Genomic DNA, 12,528 nt, shown 5'->3' with positions numbered 1-12,528 from the left:
ACCTTAGGTGCAAGTAACTATCACAAATGTGTATCCAACATACTTATTTCTACAAGTGAACACATGATCAATATAAAATTGAGTGTCCTCTTTGAGTGTCAGATGTCCAAGTATCAGTATCCAACACAAACACAGAGGGCTAGATGAACTCAAGTATCAGAGATTACTAGTGCATAAGCAAGTCACACTCATAACCACCTTCTCTTGAATTTATCAAGTGGAATATTCAGATAATAGACACGATAACAACAATAAGCAATAAATCCCAAGTAATTAGGGACAATTAGTTGGAAAATAATAAGGCTTCAGATGAATGTTAATTTAGTGTTTAGCTACTCCAAGAACTTGTTAATTTTCTTGCAGATAATTGGCAATACTTTTTACAAATCACTGAGTACTTTTCACATTGCCTCCCACAGTAGTTTTTGTTATTCCAGCATGAATTGACATTGCAATGAATTATCGGTCATCGACTTTAAATTCTTCACAAGTGCATACAATAGCTCTAATAACTTTTAATTTTCCAAGTGGCAAAATTAGCATGGCTTTTTTTAATACAGGAAAAACACAAACTACATATAAAAAAAACATATAGACCATTCTGGAAACCAAAGATTTACCTGTAAGCTGTCATCAACTCCCTTAGCAGTTGATGCACAAGCTATGGAATAGAAATATCCAGTGACAGCCGCAACAACATACTTTGCTGCAACATCAGGACGACCTCTTAATGTATAATGAGACATCACGGCTGTATTGAATAAGGCCCACGTATGCCATGCTTTTGCCCAGTCCTTAGCATAATGTGTGGCATTTTTAAGGGATACAAGGATCTCTGTTGAGTGAAGCAAACAAAATTGAAATGTATATACCATAGAAAAAAAATGTACTATAATTCTACAAATAGCAGGACAAGGTAAGGAATAGGATACTACAAGTATTTCATTACCTTGTATTGAGTCATCATCTAATCCAGGGGAAAGTGCCCTCTTCCAGGTCCCAAGTTTCAGATATGCACGAGCAAGGAGAGGAATACTAGAATTAGGAGCATTACCCGGAACAATGGGTGTCATGGAGTGGGCATTCGTAGAAGCTAATTGTAGAGTTAAATCCTAAGAAAATCATAGATGAAAATTGACAATAGATTGAAAATTCAGTTTCTCATTAACTCTAGTCTAGTGGAAAAATAAACATGACAGTCCTACCTGTAAATGAGAAAATGCTTCCTTCCGTTTAAGATCATCACCAAGAGACCATTGATATTTCAGGTAGGCTAGAATAACTTGAGGATGCCCATGGAGCAACCAATTTCCCGGAGAACAGTCGGGATCATACTACATTAACAGAGTCATTCAAAGTCAGTCAATTATTATCTCTTCTAGACTAGCCTGGCTTGAAGTTTATTTCAACAAATGAAAAACTAACCTTTAAGAGTTTTATTAATGTAGATCTTGCCTGACTTATACGTCCACTTTGACGGCAAAGCGAGGCAAACCTAATCCAAGTTTCAATGTCTTCACTGGGTGGAAGGACCAATTCTCTTACTGTTAAAACTGCTTGCCAAACCTGCATTGATCAGGAAAACAAATGTCCAATCTTAGTAGTGAAAATAATCATCAAGAAAGAGTAAAAAAAACAGCCTTATAAAGAAATAATAGAATATCAAAGCAAGGTATGAAAATTGGAGGTAAAATATCAGAAAATACAAGTGTTCCAAGGAATATTTAGTGCAATAAAGATTAAAAAAAACTTGGGATATGATAAAATATAAATAACTAGCAAAAGATAACCTCGACCTTAAATATGAACCTGAACAACAAATAGTGGCAGATGAGAAAATACAATGACACCAAATAATTATTTGAAAAGACCTCAGCATGTTGAAAGAAAATAAATAAAATATTATCCTATGGATATAGACATCACATAAAGGATGAAAGCTTCACCTCAACATTGCGTTTTGTTCCTTGTATTCGTTCATTCCACATATTACGAATCAATTCCCTTCGACCATCAGCAACAGGGTTACCAACTGGAAGAGTACAGTAATCGATAACCTGTTACCGAATTGAAAATTAGTTATCTAATCAATTCCTTGAATCAATATAGATTATCAAAGAACACAAAATTAGAAACAAGAAAACCTCTTCAAGCTCTGAAAGCTGTTGAACACGAACCATATTGCTATAAGCGCGTTCATAACTTTCAAGAACCTGATTATGGAAAACAACAAATAATATATAAACCTTGAATCATAAAATATCAAACATATACTGAAAATTTATATTCTATTGCTAAGAGAAAGAGATAGAACTTGAAAGATACAAAACTGATCAATGACATTTGAAAATTACAGGGAAAGCAACCCAAGTACCTTGCTACTTATAAAACCCAACTAATCACACACCTCTTCTATTTCCTTTATTATAAATTTAGATTTATTTTTTTAAAAAAAAAATGAGTTCAAACCATTAAATTAAATCTGGGAATTGTCAGCCGTGAACAATGTTGATTTTACATTTCATTACCACTAGAACACTTCCTTCTAAACTATGGAAATACAACTTAGTAACATCAAGATCATAAATCACAACTCACATGGAAAATAAAAGGAAAAAAATAGAAAAACAATTTAAGAAAGGCTACGTCCTGATCAATAAACCAGAATAACCCAAAGTCAATATGCAACATAACTTGTTTATCATCAGTATTCACCAGATAATCAGCCTTATTAAAGAGAGTCAATAGAATATAGACATGAATTTTACTCTCATGAAACGTAGACTATATATGGAATTACCCCACATAATATTTGGAAATTTGCATCAAATTCAGGAATTAGATAAAGCCACATTGTTTCTTGTCTATCTTATCTAGCATCAAATCACAAACTACATAAGGCCACATTGTTTCAATCCTCAATCTTGTCTAGCTAAAATGATATTTCTCAATTCTAAGATGATTCTGCAGCAAGCCATTTCATTAAGATATTGGCATCCTAAGATTGACTAGTTCAAGATATTTCATTTACACATGAAAATTCTGATGAATTGTGTCCATGAAAAGAGGAAAACAAGAGCTCTATATGGCCAGAAACAATAAATCATGAGAATGCAATATTTTATGCTGGCTAGCAAGGCCACACATCCATCTTTGTCATCTGGGCTTAGGATAGGCATTGAAGGAGATGGCTTTTCACCATTTATGCAGCAATCTTAAATGATAAGAGCTAAGCAATATCTAATGGAATCTTCTCCTATACTGAGTAGCTAAACCTTTTTATACATGAGTTTTTTCACTGGACAATGTATAAAATGACAAACCTAGACCATGGAAATCACAATAACAATGAGATTTTTGAAAGACAAAAAATAGATTAAAAGTTTTATGATCAAAAGTTTTTTACTTGCATTATGAACTCAACTAGGTAGGCTCCGGTTTTTGGTGAGAACTTGCATTTACAGAACTACTCGATAAGCTCATAAGCAAAACCACTATGTCGATATTAGTATATTCCTTACCAATGCAGCCAGTTCAGTTGCTAAACACTTCCTTGCTCTCTCAACATACAGACGAGCTTCATCATACTACAAGAAAAAAGTTTTAAAAAGATCAAGTGAAAAATAAATTTAAAGAAGAAAAAAAGACAAAAATGAATGAAACTAACTTTTTCACGTCGAACCATAAGAACTGCTCTAAAGAAAGCACCATTGCTACTTCCATCACCACTGGCAGTTGTACTTCCTAACATCCGTAATTTACTATCATCTCCATCATCCAACTTTGAGACATATTCAGCCATGTGATCCCACTCTCCCATATTCCATGCAGCACTTGCAGCCTAGAAGGATATGAATATAGATAAATATAGAATATATAGATAATTGAATCAGCTATAATTTTGATAATTGACCATAGGAGCCATTTCTAGACGAGCTCCTGGCTCAGCAGCCGTCCATTGCTCTCGGCATAGGGCACTAAGCTCTTCCCAACGAGCCAAGGCAGCAAGGCAACGCATTCGACCTGGCATAATATTTTACATAGGCAACAAATTTAGAAACTGACAAAAGCACTTATGAACTGAAACAAAAAACATGATTCAGCATGATAACATATGTATTAAGGTTTATTATCTCAGTTTCTCTACTAAATGGAAAGGTTGTCTGCTTTCAGTGTGATTCCTAAATTGTACATGTTTCATTATACAACAAAAAAATTAAATATAATAGCAAATATATTCATGCAGCACAGGTTGATAAAAATGTTAATGTGACATATGACTATAATATTAAAAATTGTGTTGATTAGTCATAAAAACTAACCCAAGGTAGCATCCAAGTTCTGAGATGGATTAGAAGCCTGAGAAGATTTGATAGTGTAAGCTCTAAGAGCATCATCCCACCTTTGTAACTTCTCATACCTGCGGAAATTTGGAATTTTCATATATTCTGAAACATGGGCACATAAAAGAGAAAAACGCATCTAATAGACCATTACCATTACGATGATAAGCAACTGATAAATAAGAAAGTATAGAACTGATATTTTTAGATAAAAAGTATTTAAGGATTTACAAAAGGCTTCTCTGAGACCAAGTTTTGATAGACTATACCATGATTCCTTGAGTTGAACATCCATATATTGCTGTGAGTAAGTTAATATACCAACTGCAGCCTGGTAACATGGATGGTGGTAAATGGCACAAGTGTTCCTTGATTATCAGAGAATGGAAGGACAAACTAGACTAGAAAAAATGAAAGAATCTAAAATCAGATAAAAGAAGGCAAACCTCATGCTGGTGTAACTGATTGTTAATGTGAATAAGGGATTCCACAACTGTCACAGGATTTGCACCCATTTTCTTGGAACAAGCAGCTTCAAACTCCATTTCTTTGTAATGAAGAGCCTTTGCAAATGCTCGACACTGAAAAAACAATGTTGATGATAAAATATGAAGTAGGAACAAATCAATCTGGCAAAAAAAAATAATATCTGGTGAATTTTAGAAGAGGAAAAACCTTCTCAGCAAGAGCACCAAGCAACCTAGTATCAATTGGAAGTGGTTTCTCATCATGTTCCATAAATTCTGCCTGATGAGAATGCCAAAACGTATTACAGTTGCAACATGCTGAATAATACCTAAACTTGAAAGGGAAAAGGCAATATATAGACCAAGTTTAGCAGAGTAGCCAGTATCTCAGGGGGGATATTCTGAGATGAGAATGCTGTCTTGAGATTCCTGACTAATTGTTCCTGAGAAGTTTCATTCATTTGAGCCCAGCAGCTTGCAAAACCAGCAGCAAACAATTCTCTTCCAACAGAGGGCTGTCATTATCATAGCCAAAATATAAATTATCAACTAGGATAAAACAAAACTAATTCATTTGTTTTACCTGCAACTGTGCAAGCTTTGCACAAGTTCGTAGTGCTGGCATTGGTGATTCTTTAAGAAGTTCAATGCTAAAATGTCTCATCCATTCAGCCCAATCTTCTTTAGTGCTCCTCTGAGAAGCTTCTCCAGCAGTTCTCAATCGAAGATCATTGATCTATGAAAGCAAAACAGAAACAGTTAAAGCAGTCCAAAAAGAAAAATATAGTCTCAACTAAGTGTCAACAAGACAGTTTTTCTTTAAAAAAAAACTCAATGATAAATAATTCTGTAGTTAAGTGTAAATGATTACAAGCTTGTAGCATAATACATCAACAAACATTAAATTTAATGTACAACTAAATGGAGAATTTACTATATTTCTCTATATAGAAGAAATCTGCAAGCCTTGTAATGCAGTTTGCAACTCACCTTCCATTTGAGACACCTAGTCACTCAAAACGTCTTGTAAAATTTTGATTCAGATAATGGCAGCATCAAACAGGTAGTGGAGGATACAAGGATTTTATCTCTCCAGAAACCCAGTAATATTGAGAGTATATCACCAGTAACATCAACATCTCTATATCATTTTAATTGTCTTAACTAGAATTTGTATGGTCTCGTCTGCAAACCTTAACTATACTCATTTCACAAGTCAAACTATAGAACTTATCTTAACCTAATTTCCCTACAAACACAACTAATTGCCTCAGAACAGTAATAATTTTGACTTTTTATCTTATATAGTAAAGCAACACATATGAGGACATAGTAGAGGATTGAACCCAATGGCATAGGAGGATTCATATAGCAAACCTCACTTCGTGAGAGAAAGACTTAGTAGTTGTTGTTGTAGTATAGTAAAGCAACACGTCCTCATATTTTTCAAAGATAGAGACATAGTTGACTATTGATACAAACTTGAAGTGACAAGAAGATCTACTCCAAGCATTCTAGTAATAACTGCTTTATAACATAAGTCATTTATGAGACTCATATAGTTACAAGATATTCCTTTCTTGTCTAAAAGCCACCACAAAGTTTTCTAAGAACTATCATAAGCTTTTAAAAATTAATAACATAAGAAAATATTACTTTTTCAATATGTTCCTTAAATAATTATGTTATTAAATAGATAATATTATAGTTGATCTTCTTGGTACACATCCAAAAAGATTTCTAGAAATTTTGTTATCCACCTCATATGCTTCTATCTATCACTCTTACAAAAATCCAGTGTTCTAAATGGCGACCTCCAAGTGCCGCCAAGGTAGGAGGCGGGCATCAACAGCACCGCCTTTGTATGAGGCACTAACTCACCTCCTTCAGCCACCGCCGCACTTGGAACCGCCACCGGCGCTGTTTCGACACCGCGACGCGCCAGGACATGTTGCCTGGCCGGCGACGAGTCTTGACACGTCGTGCAAGCCAGAGGCATCGTCCGAGACCGCGAAGCATCGCTCGAGCCCGACATGGGCCCGAATGCGTCACTCAAGCTTGAGCTCGGTGACGGGCTCGAAGCGCATCTCCCAGGCCCGAACTTGTCGCATGATCCCGGCAACGTGCCGGACTCATCGCCCGACCAAAACAGGGTACAAGAGTAAGTTGTAAGTTAGGATTTAATTAAATAACTTAGGTTAATAATTTTAATTAACTATAAAAATTTTAAATTAATTTAATATATATATATATTATTTTAAATATTTAGATTAAATTTTAAATTTTTAATTAATATATTTTATTAAAAGTAAATATTATCCAGAATAATGATTATTTATAATTATATATATATAAAATAGTAAAAATAATTCAGCCGCCTAGGCGGCCGAGGTGGTAAGCGGTCACTGGCCGCCTGCCACCGCCTACCACCATTTCAACACTACAAACATCTAATGGAATGACAAATCGACTAATCGACTTAATTCCTCTATAATTAAACAAAATCATAGACAATTTTAATCTTATAAATTAGTAAAAAAAGATATTTCATAATTTCTAGATTTCTTAATGTTATGTTAAGTTTCATTATCCAAACAATAGCTTAATCTCCTAAATCTTCCACTTCAATAAAAAAAATATCATCCAAAACAGCATTCTTACCTACCTTAAATTTTTTTAACCTTTTAACCTAATTTGATCAAATATTATAATTAATGTATCATAACAAAATTTTCATGGGTGAATTTTCTAAATAGTAAAATATGTAATTTATAAAAAAAACATCTTTCTAAATTGTTTTATAAATTTAAAAGAACTTTTTGACTTTTTTAGAAATGCATATTATCACTCAACATCCTAGACAAATTAAAATACTGTCTGCTATTGCGGGTAAAGATATAAGACTATTCTTGCAAAAACAAAACAGATTGAAAGTTTGGGAAAAAAAACTTCTAGTAGAAGAGAAAATGTCGCCAAATTTACATATCCATATGGTTGGGTCCTTAGGTTAAACAACAAAACTAAAAGTTTGAAAAAGAAAATTCTAGTAGAAAGTGAACTTAGCCAAGTTTACCTATCCATATGGTCGTCCCTAGGTTTATGAAAATGTAAGATGTAAAAAACAAGCAAAAGAAAAGTGCATCCAATCATTACTTTTTGACTCACACCAGTTCTAAAAATTCAAGGTGTTTCAAATTATTTATTGACATGGACAAAGTAGGAGGAAACACTCATGAATGATTTAAATGATGACGAGTTGTTCTAATGCATAAAGAACGGATTTCTAAATTTGATAGCACCCATAAACCTGATGATAACTATCTAAAGATTCATATTGAAGTTCAAGCTCAAGAAAAAAAAAAATTTATCTCCATGATCTACTGACCTAAAAATGGAAATGAAATGGAAAACAGATCATATTTGCATTTGCAACTACTATCTAAGGCATTTGAATTAAATACAGGTGCATGGTATCCTGTGTGTCCCCTTTAGCTAAAAAATTAGGAACATGAAGAATCAGTGTGGGTTGTTCTTCATAAAACCAGAAACATACAAACTAATCAATCAAGTAAATTTCCCATCCTACATTCAATCTTTATGATTTCCACTAAATTTGTCTATCAAGAACGAAACTCCTTTTGAAACATGACAAATGGCATAAAAGAATTTGTTTAAATTGCTATGATTCACCTGGACCTATAGGAATTCAAAAGGTTAGATAGAAGACATTAATCAATGCTCTGTTTTGAACTTAACAAGAAACATCAAGAGTTTATTCAGAATATTGTTTCACTTATCAAATAGAGAAAAGAAAATTACTTGATGATTTCTTGGTTGTCCATTTGTTTCATTCCCTTCTTCATAACGATCAATCTCAGCATCATGGTCACTGACAATCTCTTGCGGAAGCTGTTGCATGAACTTTTGCGCAGATGAACTATCAATAATAGGTGGCTCGCGTCTCCTAAAAGGCCTTTTGATCTCCTCAAAGTTCTTATGCTATATAACAAGAGATGAGCATTAGAATACGCATAAGCTTACATGCTCCAGAAAAGCAATCCAAGGATCAAGCAAAAACCCGCATATGATGCTTTGAAAGCAGCTTGTCAATCAGCCGTATAAATTTAGAGAAGTCTTCCCCAAGAGAATATGCAAGGCAACAGAGAGCATCAACTGCATCCTTTCGGAGTTCATCATTGTTTCTGATAAAAATTTCACATAAACATTGTGTTTGACTAAAGGTTAACACAAATATGGCATGCTAAGAAAAGTTGTACAAACAAATAGAGATCTCTACATGAAATACAAAGGCAAAAAAAATCCAAACAATCAAGATGCTTCTGTTTCAATATACTACAATGTTAAACTAGCGATCATAGAAGTGGGGCATAGATTGGATAAATACAATTTAATTTTAATCCAAAGATTAATATAAACAATTCAAAGGGAGGTGGAAATTAGAATAGGATCCGTAGTTATATACTAATGCACCCTAAATTAAGCACAATCAAGATGGTAACAACAGCCCACTAAAACTCATCAGGAATGCAACTTTATTCTTTCTAATTTTATTTTCACAAATCAAACCATATTTCTTTAGCTTGTCAATAGTAGGTAAAGAATTTTCATCATCACCCCCACTTTTAGATTGACTGCTAATGGAAGGTTTAGTTGGATGGGCTGTGAATCAGTGACTCATACAGATTGCCTATATTACAAATAAGTTTTTCCATTTAACAACCTATAAGAAATTTACACATAAATCCAACAAGTATCTACGATTTCCTATGTAATAAAATCACATTATCACCTGTAATATAAATCCCACTATAACACATGATTTATAATAATCAAAAATAGATTCAGAAACAACTCTCTGTCGGTATAACCAATTCTACTAAAATTCACTGTAGCCAAGACGATTGTTAGATTGCATAGGTTATCGACAGCAACAGTGTCAGATAAGATTAAGTGTGCTAGTAACTTTTGGATATCCTATGGAAATTATTGGGACTCAACTCAAATTTTCAAGTTACTTTTGGAAATTCCTATCAACATTAGCAGTTCACAGTAGTTTACATCCAGGTTATTCGCATCTACGCAAAGTCCACTGATTGAATATTGATAAATACCTAGGCTGGTACTAAACTCTATACTAGTAATTAAAGAGAAATGTCCACATCTAACAAATGTTGCAAAATATTTTAACAAACAAACAAGATTTCCTTCATCAAACATATGAATATTGTTTTAAAAAAAATGTAGTCTAGATGACATCTTACCCATCCAGGACCAAGATCAAGTGATGCACTAGGGATGAAACATAACCACTGACCTGAATCCATTAAGCAATTATAAGGACCACAGGTTTGAGTATTTCCCTCAAGACATCTTAAAGGATTTTTTTTTTCAACAAATAAGCATGCAAGGCAACTAACCTGTACTCGAGGGATGAGCTTGGTCATAGTGTTTATGGCCCGCCGTCTTATTTCAACCGAAGCCTCCACTTTGAATAACCGAATGAGTGAAGGAAGAAGTAAGTGCAAATGTTCATCCAAGGTTCCTATTGAATGTTAAAGGAAAAAAAGATCAAATGAAAAGTCCTGAATAGTACTATAAAGAAATAGCAATGGAAAATAAATATAGCATAGTGTATGCACCGCCAAATACTTCCAGAGTATGCAAAATATCAGGGACATAAGAGAAGTCATTGCACCGTTCAGCGTCATTCAGGACTTGTATACAACATGGAAGTATAACTGGTAGATATGTCCTAAATTCATCATTTAATGCCAGGCAAAGCTGTTCAACAAGATGTAGAATCTGCAGAAACAGAAAACAACAGTAATGCAATTGTTGTATTTTTTTCTTTTCTAAATAAAAGACACTACCATGGATGACTACATCAACAAAGCATTTTTCGTTAAAAAAAACAGAAAGATAAATAGAACAATTACAAAGTGGGTTTGCTTAGTAGCTGATCAAAGCAGATGATATGTAGGCCCATCAAAAGGTAATGGCACAATGTGCTTCAAGAGCTGGAGGTACTGAGCCATGTCTTAAATAGATACAGCAGTTATGAGGGAGAAAAATTGAAAATTGAATATAAAATCACAGTACCAAGTTCTAGTATGGTGTGGATATACAGAACGGGTGTACATGCAAGTCCATAAAGAAGAATAAATATATCAGTGTTCAAAAGTCAATTAAATTGACCAATGTATGCCTAACAACATAATGTTCAACTTCAACCAATATAGTACAATTTGGAAATCATAGGCATTTCCTATCAAGAAAAAGTCAGCTTAGCAGTCCAGAAAAAGCTCCATAATGAAATATCACTATTGCATTACGCAAATAGGAACACTTAACAGATCTGCAACTGAACATTAATACCAGTGTATAGAACAATTATATTAAAAAAAAGGCAACACGGTGCCCGAAGCTTCCACCAAGGGTCCCGAAGAAAAGTCAAATCCTGTATTGCAAGAGGCTGCTTCCACGACTCGAATCTGTGACCACATAGTCACACAGCAGTAACTATACCGTTGCGCGAAGGTTCCCTTTGTATAGGAAAATTATATAAAGTTCAAAAAATTCTAAATAGGATATAACGTTATAACAAAAAGACCATGTTATATTCTCCAAGACTAGGCAAATCTTGGATAGCTCAAACATAACTAGATTTGACTTCAAAAGATATGTTCAAGTATAAGATAAGGAATAATTGAGAAAACCAACAAGAAAACATTAAGTATGTTAGTACCATTGAAATGTTGCTACGCAGGTACAGTGGAAAATTTTTTTTAGTTTTTCAGACTAAAACCAAGATAACATAAATTTCATATCATAAATTAATAGGACAGTCCATAATAAAATAGCAAAGGTACATTCAAGCAATCCATCATCTGGCACCCTAAACAAAGCTATGTTAATGGACAGAAACAAATTTAAATATCACTTGGAAAATGTTCTTACAGGTGAACCTAGTACAGGTCGGTAGGTTGCAGGTAGCACAAAAGAAGAAATCCATAGATCAGAAATGAGGTTGAGCAATTCCGGTAAGTACTTGCGTATATGCTGCACAAATTTGTACAACTACATCACTCCAAGAAATAAGAGTGAAAATAATGAAAGGCCATCACCCAATGATATTTGCATACCTGACGCACAATAGATACCAAAGTACCAAGCTTCCAAGTAATAAACTCTTTCAATCCACCATCTTCACATGTGCGAATAGCATGGAAAAGATCAGGAAGAACCTACAGACATTAAGTTAGCAACCACAGAACTGATAGCAGAATAATAAAATGCAAAATACAAAAGGGAAAAAAGAAAATATCAAGCAGATATGGAGTAGTGTATATTTTACATCTATAGTAATCGAGTAGTCTATGTCAATAACCACAAAAAAAAAAAAAAAAAAAAACAGGTCAGCAATATGAATCCTATAACACAATTAGTATCTATATTTAAAAATGAATTTTATCCTAATTTATAATTGCTAACCAAGTCTTCTTTGGTTTCCCACTTCCTTGATTAATGTGCATATTTGGCATGACTTCACATCGCCTAACTAAGACATTTAATGGTCGCCTGGGTATAGTCTGTATCATCTCAAACACGTCACTCGGATTTTCCCTCAATAGGTGCTAGGGGTGAGCAGTCAACCCGCCAAACCGACCAACCCACTCATACTGACCCAAACCGAACCG

The 12,528-nt window shown here is 34.0% G+C and overlaps 1 protein-coding gene across 1 annotated transcript in view; it reads right to left on the bottom strand.

Moving 5' to 3' along the window:
• The window catches only part of LOC121983814 (serine/threonine-protein kinase TOR-like), a 48,274-nt gene that overhangs the window by 8,330 nt on the left and 27,416 nt on the right, over positions 1-12,528 (bottom strand). The window contains exons 20-41 of the mRNA XM_042536445.1: positions 11,974-12,075; positions 11,789-11,890; positions 10,471-10,633; positions 10,249-10,373; positions 10,093-10,145; positions 8,889-9,012; positions 8,630-8,809; positions 5,394-5,546; positions 5,173-5,325; positions 5,019-5,090; positions 4,790-4,924; positions 4,613-4,674; positions 4,323-4,420; positions 3,914-4,023; positions 3,668-3,841; positions 3,522-3,587; positions 2,145-2,213; positions 1,947-2,057; positions 1,426-1,566; positions 1,206-1,334; positions 950-1,112; positions 621-835 (exon numbers count right to left, since the gene is read on the bottom strand). Of these exons, the coding sequence (XP_042392379.1) occupies positions 621-835; positions 950-1,112; positions 1,206-1,334; positions 1,426-1,566; positions 1,947-2,057; positions 2,145-2,213; positions 3,522-3,587; positions 3,668-3,841; positions 3,914-4,023; positions 4,323-4,420; positions 4,613-4,674; positions 4,790-4,924; positions 5,019-5,090; positions 5,173-5,325; positions 5,394-5,546; positions 8,630-8,809; positions 8,889-9,012; positions 10,093-10,145; positions 10,249-10,373; positions 10,471-10,633; positions 11,789-11,890; positions 11,974-12,075 (2,700 nt within the window). The remainder of the gene's footprint in view (positions 1-620; positions 836-949; positions 1,113-1,205; positions 1,335-1,425; positions 1,567-1,946; positions 2,058-2,144; positions 2,214-3,521; positions 3,588-3,667; positions 3,842-3,913; positions 4,024-4,322; positions 4,421-4,612; positions 4,675-4,789; positions 4,925-5,018; positions 5,091-5,172; positions 5,326-5,393; positions 5,547-8,629; positions 8,810-8,888; positions 9,013-10,092; positions 10,146-10,248; positions 10,374-10,470; positions 10,634-11,788; positions 11,891-11,973; positions 12,076-12,528) is intronic.

Source organism: Zingiber officinale, chromosome 5B, assembly GCF_018446385.1.
Source record: "Zingiber officinale cultivar Zhangliang chromosome 5B, Zo_v1.1, whole genome shotgun sequence".
NCBI classification, from domain to species: domain Eukaryota; kingdom Viridiplantae; phylum Streptophyta; class Magnoliopsida; order Zingiberales; family Zingiberaceae; genus Zingiber; species Zingiber officinale.
The sequence above is the reverse complement of the archived record's forward strand: the minus strand, read 5'-3'. Positions and strand labels throughout refer to the sequence as shown.